At 33.3% G+C, this 13,671-nt stretch overlaps 1 protein-coding gene across 1 annotated transcript in view; it reads right to left on the bottom strand.

The window, feature by feature from the left end:
- Positions 1-13,671, bottom strand: part of LOC105321951 (leucine-rich repeat serine/threonine-protein kinase 2) — a 49,755-nt gene that overhangs the window by 26,303 nt on the left and 9,781 nt on the right. Inside the window, exons 10-23 of the mRNA XM_066082255.1 lie at positions 13,464-13,576; positions 12,072-12,163; positions 11,121-11,227; positions 10,602-10,731; positions 9,512-9,675; positions 8,170-8,298; positions 7,420-7,500; positions 7,027-7,169; positions 6,331-6,445; positions 3,811-3,911; positions 3,343-3,465; positions 1,814-1,913; positions 1,273-1,398; positions 380-574 (exon numbers count right to left, since the gene is read on the bottom strand). Coding sequence (XP_065938327.1) covers positions 380-574; positions 1,273-1,398; positions 1,814-1,913; positions 3,343-3,465; positions 3,811-3,911; positions 6,331-6,445; positions 7,027-7,169; positions 7,420-7,500; positions 8,170-8,298; positions 9,512-9,675; positions 10,602-10,731; positions 11,121-11,227; positions 12,072-12,163; positions 13,464-13,576 — 1,719 coding nt within the window. The remainder of the gene's footprint in view (positions 1-379; positions 575-1,272; positions 1,399-1,813; positions 1,914-3,342; positions 3,466-3,810; positions 3,912-6,330; positions 6,446-7,026; positions 7,170-7,419; positions 7,501-8,169; positions 8,299-9,511; positions 9,676-10,601; positions 10,732-11,120; positions 11,228-12,071; positions 12,164-13,463; positions 13,577-13,671) is intronic.

The following is a 13,671-nucleotide window of genomic DNA, read 5'->3' as shown; positions in this document are numbered from 1 at the left end:
TCAATGGAAGATTTGTAAAGAGGAGTTACTGAATTTTAATATTTCAATTAAAATTTTAAAATCGAGTTATTCTTCTTTTCAATGTGGCAACAAATGAATTAATACAAAGCATATGACCTGATGCTGTTGTGTCTGAGAATAAAAAACCATTATTAATAATTGAATGATGTATAGCAATTTTGCTCCAATTCTATGCATTACCTTTGCTATAGTAAAATTTTCTGTTATAGTTTTACTTGCAATATCCCATGCCATTTAACTAACAAATATATCACATTATAATTACAATGGTATTTTCCATTGATAGATTGATTTTCAATTTCCTCATTGTGATTTTAAGTAACAGTATGAATCAATGAAAATCTAAGTCTGATCAAACCTTGGGCCCCGGAGTTGATGATTCCAGGGAGATCCTCATAGCTCTGCTTGAAGCTGTATCTGAACTTGTGCCTGTTGGCGCCAATACTGGAGTCACTGATGGAGTGCTGGTAGATGTTCTCTTTCCGCTTCCTCCTCTTCTCCTCGCTTTCCCTCACCTGACTTGTTATGTGTTTCCAGGACCCATCAAACACAGCTATTAAAGCCAACATTTCTTGTGAGTTATCTTATTGATCCACAAAATTAGTTTTAGCATCTCTTGAATATAACTTTTCCTTGACCATTATGCAATAAATCTAATAAATCACAAAAGGTTACAACCCAAATAAATAGCAAGATCAACCTTACATAGAAGCTATTTGTGTATACATTATAGCTGCTGTAAAATTATATCATATATACTGTATATAATTAATTTTTCATTTGCAAATGCCGCTGCATAACTATTCTGCAACAATTTATTTCTGTTATCAAGTTGATATTTTGCATTCAAATCTCACCAATATTTATTGCAAAGTGTTGTGTCATATACTCTGTAAAAAGTATTACTATACACTATTTGAGGGCTATTATAATTACTTCTAACAGTAATACTGTATACACATTTTTGAACTCGTGAAATACTTTGTTTACTGTATAAAGTACATCTGACTGTATACATTCTTTGATATATTAAATAATACTCAATTTACAGTAATACTGTAAACACAATTTACAGTAATACTGTAAACACAATTTACAGTAATATTGTAAACACAATTTACAGTACTGTAAACACAATTTACAGTTATATTAAACCACAATTTACAGCAATACTGTAAACACAATTTACAGTAACATTCTAAACATGGTAATACTGTAAACACATTTTACAGTAATACTGTAAACGCTTACAGCTGGTACTGCTCCTGGTGGACGGTGACCAGTCAGCAGTCAGTGATCGGGGCAGGGCTACCTCTAGCCACACCGTGTTAAAGTCTGATGTCCCCAGTCCCAGTCCTCCCCATGGAACGTGGAAATCTGTTTAAAGTCATACAAACAAGAATGATGGTCGCTTTCACATGATAGCTTTAGAAAATTATGGAGCATTACAAAATTAAATCAGCCCAGCATTTACTTAATTCTGTATTAATAAATAATTATCATAATTTCATAATCAATCATTAAATTCTTATTCTAGACACAGTTGTACTTCGATATCTCGAACAATGATATCTCGAATACAATGAATTCGTCGAAGTTAATTGTAAGTCCCAACCACTTATTTTTTAAGTATTTTACCCTTGATATCTCAAATACTCTGATATCTCTAAGTTTTTAAACAGTCCCATCTAGTTCAAGATAACGAAGTTTGACTGTACTGGTAAATAATCAGTACAAAGATACATGCTTTAAATAAGTAAATTTCAGAGAGTAAAGTTTCTGGAAGTCTTACATGATCTCTTGTGGCACAGAGCCCCCAATAGCAGTCCCGTGATTCTGTCATTCTTTTGTTGTAAACTTTTTGCAAGAGCATCTTTTAAGTCATTCACACCCTATTAAAAATCAAAGCTGCAGTAAATCTACTGTATTTAAAGAATCTATGACTTCAAATCAAAAGTTGTAATGATTGCAATTTTAAGTATAACAAGCATTCTGAGAGTATTGCATAAGCAATACACGTCCCCTACCAGTAACCCCTTTGATTGAGAATGGCAAAAGTTTGAGACCCTGTATATTAAATATCCCCTATCATTAATGTAGTAATTGTATAGTATGAAATTATGAAAAATGATTATAATAAAAAGCAAACAATCTCAAAAATCCATTAAAAAAATACATATTTGAAGCAAAGCAAACGCAGAAGTCTAGTCTATCATTCAACAGCCCAAACCCGATAACGAACCCGATTGTAATAATAATAATGATAAAATTCTGCCGTTAAAATTTACACAATACTTGACACCATTTTACAGAACTTGTTTGTTTGTTATTAGAAATGATAAATGTAATAATAAAAATAATGCACGATATTATTTATTATTCTACTGACCACATAATGTCCTCGTTTATTTAGTACACACTGAGCCCGATAACGAACCCGATCATTTAAAACATTGGAGTGAAAAAATTAAATTTCTGGTAATTGTGTTGACCAGACGCTACAAAAGTATAAACTTGGTCTGCTGTTTGATATATTTAAGCTGCTCAGCAAGTTTCACATCATTTGTCAAACGCATGCAGAAAAAAACAACGGAAAACTGAAGTGGGACAGACAGACGGACGGACGGACAGACGGACCGACGGACAGACAGACAGACAGACGGACTGACGGACGCAGAGGAAAGCTATAGTCCCCTCCAGTGAAACCGGTAGGGGACTAATAATATGCCTTATTATGATTTGTTATCTAGACTGTATAATTTGTATGACATGATATTCATTCAATTTTAAGATTGATGGAATCATACGTAAAACCACTTAAATACATGTACGGTTCCTCTTGATTCTGATGTTAAACAGTAATTGAGCCTTTTCAGCACAATACTTTTGACTGTTTAAAGAATGCTCTGAGCTGCAGGATTCCTGATCCTTAATCTTACTGAGCTGTCAGGATCCCTGATCCTTAATCTTACTGAGCTGTCAGGATTCCTGATCCTTAATCTAACTGAGCTGTCAGGATTCCTGATCCTTAATCTTAATGAGCTGTCCCCTGGCTACAAAATCCAGCTTCCTTACCTATCTAAGCTTTCCCCTAACAATGAATTCCTGGTCTTTTACCTATCTAAACTTTCCCCTGACAACAAATTCCTGCTCCTTTACCTACCTGTGTTGCTCCTGGTATAATATCCTGCTCCTTTGCCTACCTGTGTTGCTCCTGGTATTATATCCTGCTCCTTTGCCTACCTGTGTTGCCCCTGGTATGATATCCTGCTCATTTACCTACATTGGGATTTTTCTGACAATGAATTCTTGCTCCATTACCTTACTGAGGAGTCTCCTGACAATGAATTCATTCCCAATCTCTACAGCCCAGGCCAGTGGAGTCTCCCCAGTGGAGCTCACAAAGTTTACATTGGCATCCATCTCCAGGAGACATATCACACCCTACATAAATAAGATGATGAACTCAATATCACAAAGTAAACTCATTTTAATTTTGGCAGCATATCACAAAGGTTGGAAAGAGATCAATAATTAGTTTTGAGTTCATTGTTAGCAAGGCATGATCCAACACAATGCATATTATTGTTACTAAGTTTTTTCTTGTGACAAATTTTTACAACAAATTTTACAATAAAAATTAAATTCAAATACTGCTTGGTTAAGAAATTTTAGCATCATCCCAGATCTTAGGAACTTTGCAAAACATCCTCACACAAGAAAATTTTGATTATAACATAAAAAAGCCTTAGATTTAAAGACATATATCATTTTATGTATTATACATACTGCTAAGTTTCCTCTTTTACACTCAGCCAGTAGCATATTCCCCTTCACAGTTTCATTGAGACCAAAGATCACCAGGCACTCCCCAGCCAGATCCAGTAAATCTGAACAACAGACAGCAAAGACTCCAAAACACTGACACGTCCAGAGTAAACCAATCAAATATCAAAATCAATTCAATCATTTTTTTTAAAGAAGATAAAGAAGCTAACACATTTTGGTGTAACAACGGAAATGAATGCTCTAGACGTGTTCTATTAATATTTCAAGCCCTGATTTCACTACTGAAATAATTAAATATTTTTTTAAAGAAATATATACTTTTTTTTTTAAATTCAAACTACCCTGCCTAGAGACAACTACAATGTAACATGTCTATATACTACTCTTTAATTTTATGACAAGTTTAGTTAAAGACTATTGGTAGTAGAAAATTAATGTATAAGCATCAAGAAAGGAAGTAAAAGATGGACAAAAGCTAATTACTTAAGGAATGAATTTAATTTCTACCTACGTTATACCTTATAACATAACTAGGGGCAGTTTACGCTTTAGAAACAGCGAAGCGGTTAATAAAAGAGCATAAACTGTCCCAAGTTACGTTATACTCGTATAACATAGGTAGAAATTAAATTCACTCCTTATAATTTCATTTTTTACAACTAAAATAAATCAAAGTACTGAAGAACTGACGGGAGTTGATTTTGTAGTTGTTTATTTATTTTAAAATCAATGATATGTTATTTTGCATGACAAGTACATGTAGTTTCTAATTTGAATTACGCACATTTTTATAATATGAATTTTTGGACTTTTTCGACAGGAATGTCGAGAAACCTCCATATGAATCATGTTATTTAATATTTAAAGATAAAATTAATACAATCAAACTATGTATCAGTAATAGAAATATTTCGCGAAAATTGTATTGATCCAAGCAATATTGAACTCTAGTCTCGTTCAACCAAACGCTCGGCTGACACCGTAAATCTCCGACAAGGATTTACGGAGACAGCCGAGCGTCGATTTGAACGAGACTATATTGAACTCTGGCGTAGGAATACATACGACTACAAAAAATATTTAAATTGTTCGTACCATTTAAAATCTGACTATTTTCAAGGTATTTATAAATAAGTTTCCTTGAAAAACAATGCTTTAGCATACATTACATCGAATTTATCAGTTATTTTCAAGAACTAGGACTTGTCAGCAGCAATGGTTTGTGCTGAGGTCCAAACACTGTTTCATTTTCGGTTTGTCTGAGTAACTGCATAGGAGAGTTGATTAAAATCAACTCCCAAAAATAAGGACAATTATTTAGTAAAATGATGTTAATTGGTACAAAATTTAAACGCAACGTCAAGCGGATTAACACTTTTCGCCTGCGCGTCGTATTGTGACGTAGGCAAGTTATGTTATATAATATATATGAATTTGTTTAGCCAATCAAATCAGGCGTTACAACCAGAACTAAATTTTTAGTAAACCTTAATGAAAGATCGCAAGTATCAAGTCAATTTTACCGGTAAGCACTGACCTTGAATAAACTTGATTGAAAATACTATATAATCTTATTGGTTTATACTACCAAGCACTGTAGTAGTGAATGCTGATCAACTGAGTGACATCTCAATTATCAAGAATTATATGTAAAGCTGCACAGTAATAATATAATGTCAAAGCATAAAATGCTGACAAAAAGAGACATAGTCTAAGAGCATGGTATTGAATGCTGGCAAGTAAAAGACAATGTCAACACACAGAATGCTGATAAAGTCACATTGTCAAAGCATTGTATTGAATGCTGGCAATCATTAAGACAATGTCTAAGCATTAAAAATGCTGGCTAAAAACTGACACTAGTCTTGACAAAGTGTTGGTCATAAGGGACACTCTCAAAGCATAACTGTACATTTAATGCCAGCCAAATGACAGCAACACTGTCAAAGCATTGCTTTAAATAAATACCAAGGGAATATGACAATGACATACAATTGTATTTGATGCTGACCAAAAGTGACACTGTCAAAGCATTAAACTGAATGCCGGCCTAGAGCAACACTTTCAAATCATAACATTTAATGCTGGGTTTAACTGACAATGTCAAAGCATTGTATTGAATGCTGGCCAATAGTGACACTGTCAATATTTGTCAAAGTATTATATTTAACACAGGCCAAACATATGCAAAAACCATCGAAGAACCGAGTTAAATGCTGACACTATTCAAGCATTGTTTTGAATGCTATTTATCATTAAATGATGTCCCTGTCAAAACATTGCTTTACAAAAGAGAAAGACACTGTTGAAGTATTGTATCAAATTTTTCTCACCTTTCTGATGTTCTATTTAGAAAAATGAGATAAAAATTGATAAAGAAGAAAGACAATATTCCTAATATCGTGAAGTGCAAAACCTGGCAGTTTAAGATTTGCAAGATGCCTTGCAGAGCAGATAACTTGATAAATTGTACTGTTATCAGTAAAAAATAAAAACCTTTTAAATCACTCCATACAGTACCTTGGTCAATGTGGTCGGCTAGGATATTGAACATCAGCTGGTGGCAGTTGACCTTGACAAATTCATCACAAAGGTCATGGCCAAGTTCAGATAACAGGTGAACAGCAACACAAGCCTGTAACACGACAGAAATTTCTGTGGACAATTTCAACAAAAAATTCTCAGTCATAGGTTTTTTATACACCTAAGTAAAAGATCTATACAAAATCCAAGGATAACTTACGACAAACAATAAGGATTTCTTAACTCAATTATCTTATTCTTAAAACCAAATTTTATTTATGACCACTTTATTTTGCAATTCAGAGGAGATAGACCAATTTGAGGGGGGAAAATTTTCATGACTAAGCATATTTGTAAATTCCTAATTAAACGCGAGGAATTAATATCCACGTAAAATCGCAAGAAGCCTGTCTCAAGAATTTTAAAATCTTGCTTTTTTTTGGGACACATGTAAACAACATGAAAGTAAGATAAAATTTCAGAATTCGCGATTTTATGTTCTCGCAGTTTGATGGTAAATTGTTGAATCGCGGAATTAAGTACTCGCGTAAAATAAGGAATCTACAGTAAATATGTAGCATAACCAATACTGAACACCGTGAAGAATTAGTTCAAGGCAAGAACAATATGTGACGGTGAACTGTCAATCTAAGAAAGGCATCAAGATACTCCACTGATAGCCATTAATTATACCTCTTTGAGAAGTCCCACATGTGATTGGTAATTTTCCATGGTCTGGGTTATGACCTTGATGAGACGAGAACAAAGGTCTAAGGTGTTAAGAATAGAAGGCTCACACAACATCTGGATCAGCACCAAGCCTTTCCTTTGGACATCTGAAAAGAAGGGCAATGACACAGAATAACAGAGCAGCACATTGTCCAGTATGCTCCAACACAATGAAATAACTATCTGTTGAAATAAAATATTATCTTTCTGCAGATATACATGTATATATTTCAAATTTTTTATACAAAAGAAATAAATGTATCACAATTTAAAATTTTGATAATAAATTCAAATACATGTAATGAAATTATAGAGAGTTTTAAACATTAACATATACAAGAGAAATTTGAAGCTTACATAAAATATCGGTATATTTTTCCATTGTTTTAATCACATAATCAAGGGCACCTGCTGAGTTGAGGATTTCTGCAGCTTTGTCTGAAATTACAAAGCAAATATGTACAGTATTATATAGACAAGTGAACATGTCATGCTAAAATAAATATTATAAAGCAAAGTATTTTTCATTACTAAAAGTCCTAAAATGACTTGAAAAATACAGGATATAAAGAATCACAATTCTAACCAATCAAACATTTAATAAAGGCATTGTTTTATTGTTAAACACAATAGTGTTTGCAAATTTAATATTTACATCTGAAATAAAGTAAAAGGTGCTCTAGAATAATAGAGAAGAGGAGAGGGTAAATGCAGGAGAGGATTCCAGAGAAGTTAAGAAGAAAGACAGCATGAAGAGAGAAAGAATAAGGGGCAGGGGTCAGATGGATGATATGTGGGGATGAGATCAATGATGTTGAGATGGAATACAATGGACAAGACAAGATTGAGGGTGGAATAAAATGAATGAGATGAAGGGAGTATGATGGATGAGATGTGGGGAGAGAAGGATATTAGGAAAGGTGGAAAGATGTGGGGAGGAGATGAGAGGTGGATGGGGATGAGATATGGAAGAAATGATATAAATGAGATATGGAAGTGAATGAGATATGGAAGGAAATGAGATAAGATATAGAAGGGGATGACATGGATTAGATGTCGAAGAGGGTGTTATGGACAAGGGGTGAAATAGGGCTAAAGTTTTCTGACCTGCAGCAGACAGCACACACAGACACTCCAGGCCAGCCTCCTGCATCAGCTCATTACTGAGAGACTTGTTAAGGGCCGCCAGGATACGGACATGGAGCCTCTCTACCAGGCACTGATTACAGAAAATATCTGTAACAAGTCAAGTCTCAAGTTAAAAACTGATTACAAAAAATATCTGTATTAAGTCATGTATATTCCGGTAATTTAATATATCTTTAACAACTCAGCTCTCGTGCATACCAAGTTAAACACTGATGACAGAAGTAACTCAAGTTTAAACACTGGTTACAGAAAATCTCAATAAATAAATAAACAAATATAAAAACAAAACATAAAAACCTAGAAGCAGGTTAAAAATAACTCACAATATGATAAGTAAAGAGAAGTATGAGTGAAAAAAAAACCCCACAAATATCCATGCATCCATATCATCACTTCATGTTCATCAAATGATACGAATTTGCATTCCATCACACTTTATAAGCCACAACAAGGTTAACTATTTCAAACCATGCTTCTTAATGCACAATCACCATCAACTTAACTTTCTGACAGTCTTGTGGCCATTAAATTTACGTAAAAATTGTAAACTTAAATAAGATAAATTTGTGGCAATTAAAATTATAAAAAAAAATTGTTAACTTGGATATAAAAAACTTATTCTGATTTTCAGAAAAAATATTTATTCAATTTTTATAAAATGTTCCAAACTCCGCTTTTTATTTTTCTCTTCATGTAAGTTTAAATGACACCAGCTAAGAAAAACCTGCAGAATACCGTGTATAAATGGCAATTATAACAAATTAGCATGCTAACACTCGTTTCTTGATTCATAGTATACCTTATTATGAGCTGAAAACCAAGTCATGAAATTACATTCTTCATTAAAATTCTATTTGACAGTAACTGAACAAAAAATTCTTTTCACATTTGATTTTTTTAAAAGTTTTATTTCAATATACATGTACATAAGACAAGTTCTTATATTACAATTAAGGTCGTTTTTGATTACTTGTTTTTCTTTCTTTTTTCCAAGAAAACTTGGTTCAGTCGGTAAAATTTATGGTACATGTAATACACTAGCCATCCTACACCCAAAATGATTGAAAACATATCCTATGAATATTTCCTTTCTTAATGTGTTCTTATCTTATTTCATATAGGTACGCCAATTTTTTTTATGAATATAATTTATTCATCTATATCCACACACAATCCCCCCCCCCCCCAATTTTGTAAAATTAGAGTTGGTTGGTCTTAAAAATAACTAAAAACTACTAAATTTTTAAATAGTATAAGAAAAGTGACCCATTGATATACATGGATTATTTTACTTTCTTACCGACTTCTGCGAGGCAAGCAATGGTGCTGACACACTCCATCACCACATTGTCTATGTGAGCATGCTGAATAAAGGCTTTAGTGAGAGTTGCCTGAATTTCCTCTAAAATCAACTTTCGCTTATTGGCATTACAGGGACAGAGCAACCCAGCATGCACCTGATGTCTAAACATAGACAGAGTGAGTAAAACATGAACATTCTACTAACTTAAACATTAGTTACTGTACTTCATAGTGAAGTCATGTATGCATAGAGTGGAAGATTTTGATTAAGGAATATGATAAATCACTATATTTGCATTTCCATTGTTCTTTCCCACTGTAAGCCCATACGGAGGAGCTGCAATTATTTCTCTATAATCGCAATTGCTCTGTCAGTATACTATGACGTCATAAAGGTGTAACGTTATATATAGTTTTCCATGACGTTATAGATTTAAACCACTATATGATACATAATGTGTTTTTCTCCAACTTCATTAAAATTGACGTATTTACATGTAATATTAAAACATGTTTTTGATAACATTTTAAAGGAATTACTGTTATAACATATCATTGATTCTGTTAACAAATCTATGTGAATTAAAAAGATACATTACAGTCTGAATGTTTACTTTTGATGTAATAGCTAAATGTCAAGGTCTAGGCTAATACAGGGTATTTGCGAGTGGTAAAATGCAAATATAAGTAATAAACAACGATTATTTAGTGAACATGGCGTTATGAATAGCAACTGCTCTGCTGGCATATTTTCCATGATGCGCTACGGCGCATCATGGAATATGCCAACAGAGCAATTGCTATTCATAACGCCATGTTCACTAAATAACGTTGTTTATTTCTTAATTGAACAAAAAAAATTAAATGGCATGCAAATATATATTTTCTTCAAAGCAAGATACACAAACACACAAACACCAAAATATACTGCAAGGATTGAGATGATAATATCCTTTGAACCTTGAACTTATTAATTCCTGTTACCAGATGTTAGAAAACTACGATCATAACTTCAATGATAGTCTAATCAATAAAATAAACCATGACACACAAATGGAGGGCTATTCAGCTGATGACAAATCACTCACTGAAATATGATCATGGCCCTCAGTCCCCGCAGTCCGCACTCAACCACGGAACCATACACAAAATGGCGCCGAATCCCGTCCAGTACCACGATGTGGGCGTTCTTCTCCATCAGGTTCTCACAGATACGTTCTGTTGAAACAAGATGAAATTATAATCGGGTTCTGTTAAAATAATCAATGACAATTTAGTTTCCTCTATATTTCTTATTGCTGTAGAATCATTTAAATTGCAGGGGGCCAATCATCTTTGATTGTCAATTTTTAAAGTTTTTTAAATTTAATGGATTTAATATGTATAATAAATATAAGGGGTTCCATAATTTGTTTGGGATGTTGATACATGGATAAGAGGGACATACAAAATCCAGGACATTTGAGCCCCAATGAATAGCAATTTGTTATTCCACAGTAAAATCAATATGTCTCCCCTTTGAAAGGGGAGACATAATAATGCTTTATGTGAATTTTGCTTCTAATATTTTGGCAAATCCGATTATAACATATAACATTTAACATTACCATTATCTGCTGCTAGCCAGTACAAAGCTTCACAGGCGGAGGCAAAGACTTCAGTGTCAGTTTTGTACATCAGTATGTTTCCTACACACATAGAGTGGAGAGGAGACCTACAGCAACAGTAAAACATGTCACAACATAGAGGTCACTGTTACAACATTACAAGAAGGTAACTCCATAACGTTACTGTGACAACATAGAGGTCATCGTTACAATATTACGAGAAGGTAACTCCATAAGGTTACTGTGACAACATAGGGATCACTGTTACAACATTACAAGAAGGTAACTCCATAAGGTTACTGTCAGTGACAACATAGGGATCACTGTTACAACATTACAAGAAGGTAATTCCATAAGGTTACTGTGACAACATAGGGATCACTGTTACAACATTACAAGAAGGTAACTCCATAAGGTTACTGTGACAACATAGGGATCACTGTTACAACATTACAAGAAGGTAACTCCATAAGGTGACTGTGACAACATAGAGGTCACTGTTACAACATTACAAGAAGGTAACTCCATAAGGTTACTGTGACAACATAGAGGTCACCGTTACAATATTACGAGAAGGTAACTCTGTAAGGTTACTGCAACAAAATAATGCTCACTGCAACAACATGACCCACATTGTAACATGAAAGTTAATAACAAATTAACATCAAACATATTAACATATATTAATTTTCACTGTAAAAATATAGCAACATGAAAGTTAAGTACTATAAGATCATTAAAGTCTTTGTTACAACATAACAACAAAAATGTCATTAGACATTGTAACAATGTAAACCAATGACGATCACAATCACATAATGAAAGTCACTGTAGTAACATGAAGGTAACTGTATTTATATGAAGATCGATCTTACCACAGCATATTGTCTGTAGGACTATAACATGTACCCAGGCTTAATAACAACTTCAGAAAATGTACACATAACTTACTGTGGTTTATTGTTGATAATGTTTTCTCCTATCTCACTGTGTGCTCTTGGACAAACCTTCAACAGTTCCACTACTGCTCTACAACTCAAGATCTGTGTACAAAGCATATTTCTCATTCTTAATTTTAATTCATGAACAGTTTAAAACAATACACTAGAATTTACAGTATTTGGTAAACATTGAAAACAACATAAGTTCAGTTTTCAAAAACATTCAAGTATGACTCACAAATAAACTACCGTATTTTTCGGAAATTAGGTTGATACTTTTTTTTCCTGACACGTGGACCTCGCCCTATTCATCGCTTCGCCCTATTTATGGTTTTTTTTTTTGGTTGGAAAATTTGATATGAAATTTTGCAAAAATTTATTCAACCCTCCAATAAAATCATGAGTGTTTACTCCAATACTGCTTGAATTTCTGTGTAAAAATCGTACGGAATTTAATCAATATACTTTAGTTATTTATCATTTAAACAAATTAAATGTGAATAAATTTATTTCTTCTTACATTTCTTACTTAGATTGCTGACTGAATCATCTTTCGATCATTATTACATGCTGTCATGCATTTTGATTGTGTGCTTACGATAAACTGGAAATCGATTTCACGTGGTAAAAGTAAAATGAGAACTGTACAAAGGGTAATTACAGGGGATAAATATCGTCGGGTAGACATAAAAAAAAACAATTTGTTTTTATAATAGAATACGTGTTCAAGTTTTTTTCTGTATATTCAAAATAAAACTCTTAATGAAATCTTAGCCAGGTGTCTCTGAAATCAGTCTGGGTAGCGCCTACTTTGTTTATACACAGTTGAACTCTCGGCACGTGCTACTCATGCCCAAAGGCTTCGATAAGATCAGAGGTTGACTCTTGTGTATATACACAGTAAAAAGTCACGCAGAGACACAGGGTGGCATGTGCTGCCATAGTCATGCCTCCAGGCTAGGCTACTATCCCCCGGTTAACACCAGTTTGTACACATGGCAGGGAAGTAATAAAAAAGGATCTTAAATTAACCCAGCCGTACTGAATTAATTGGTTTGAAAATTTTGATGCAATTTCAGACATTTTCTTAAGATGTTTTTAAGAAATGCATTTTATTTCCCTTTTGTTTAAAACTGTGAAATAATATTAAAGGCTACTGTATGATAACGTTATTGGTTTAAACCATTTATTCATTAAAGCTAGTAGTAATTTTTCGACCAATTCTTCAAAGTCAACCTATTTATATTTTTTTTTCTTTTTTGGCTAAAAAAGGCCTCCTTCGCCTAATAAACCGTATCGACTTAATTTTCGAACAATACGGTATTCATTTCTCAAAAAAAAATAAAACAGTCAATTCGAACCTGTAATGCATTGAAATCAATATAAACAGTGAACCTATTACCTGCACTTTTTTGTGATTCATCAGTTTCCGCATGGCATTAAATAAGATCTCACACCATTGTTTACTCAGTCGGGATTCCTCTTCTTCTGTTCTTTCTGCAAACTCATTCTGACCTGAAACAACAGAAATTGTATATAAAATAAAGAAGCAACTTGGCATTATCACTTGTAGATCTCTTATTGTTCTCTCAAGTTAAAATCTTATGCAA

Source organism: Magallana gigas, chromosome 4, assembly GCF_963853765.1.
Source record: "Magallana gigas chromosome 4, xbMagGiga1.1, whole genome shotgun sequence".
Lineage (NCBI taxonomy): Eukaryota > Metazoa > Mollusca > Bivalvia > Ostreida > Ostreidae > Magallana > Magallana gigas.
Note: the sequence above shows the minus strand (reverse complement) of the source record. Positions and strands in the feature narration are given on the sequence as shown.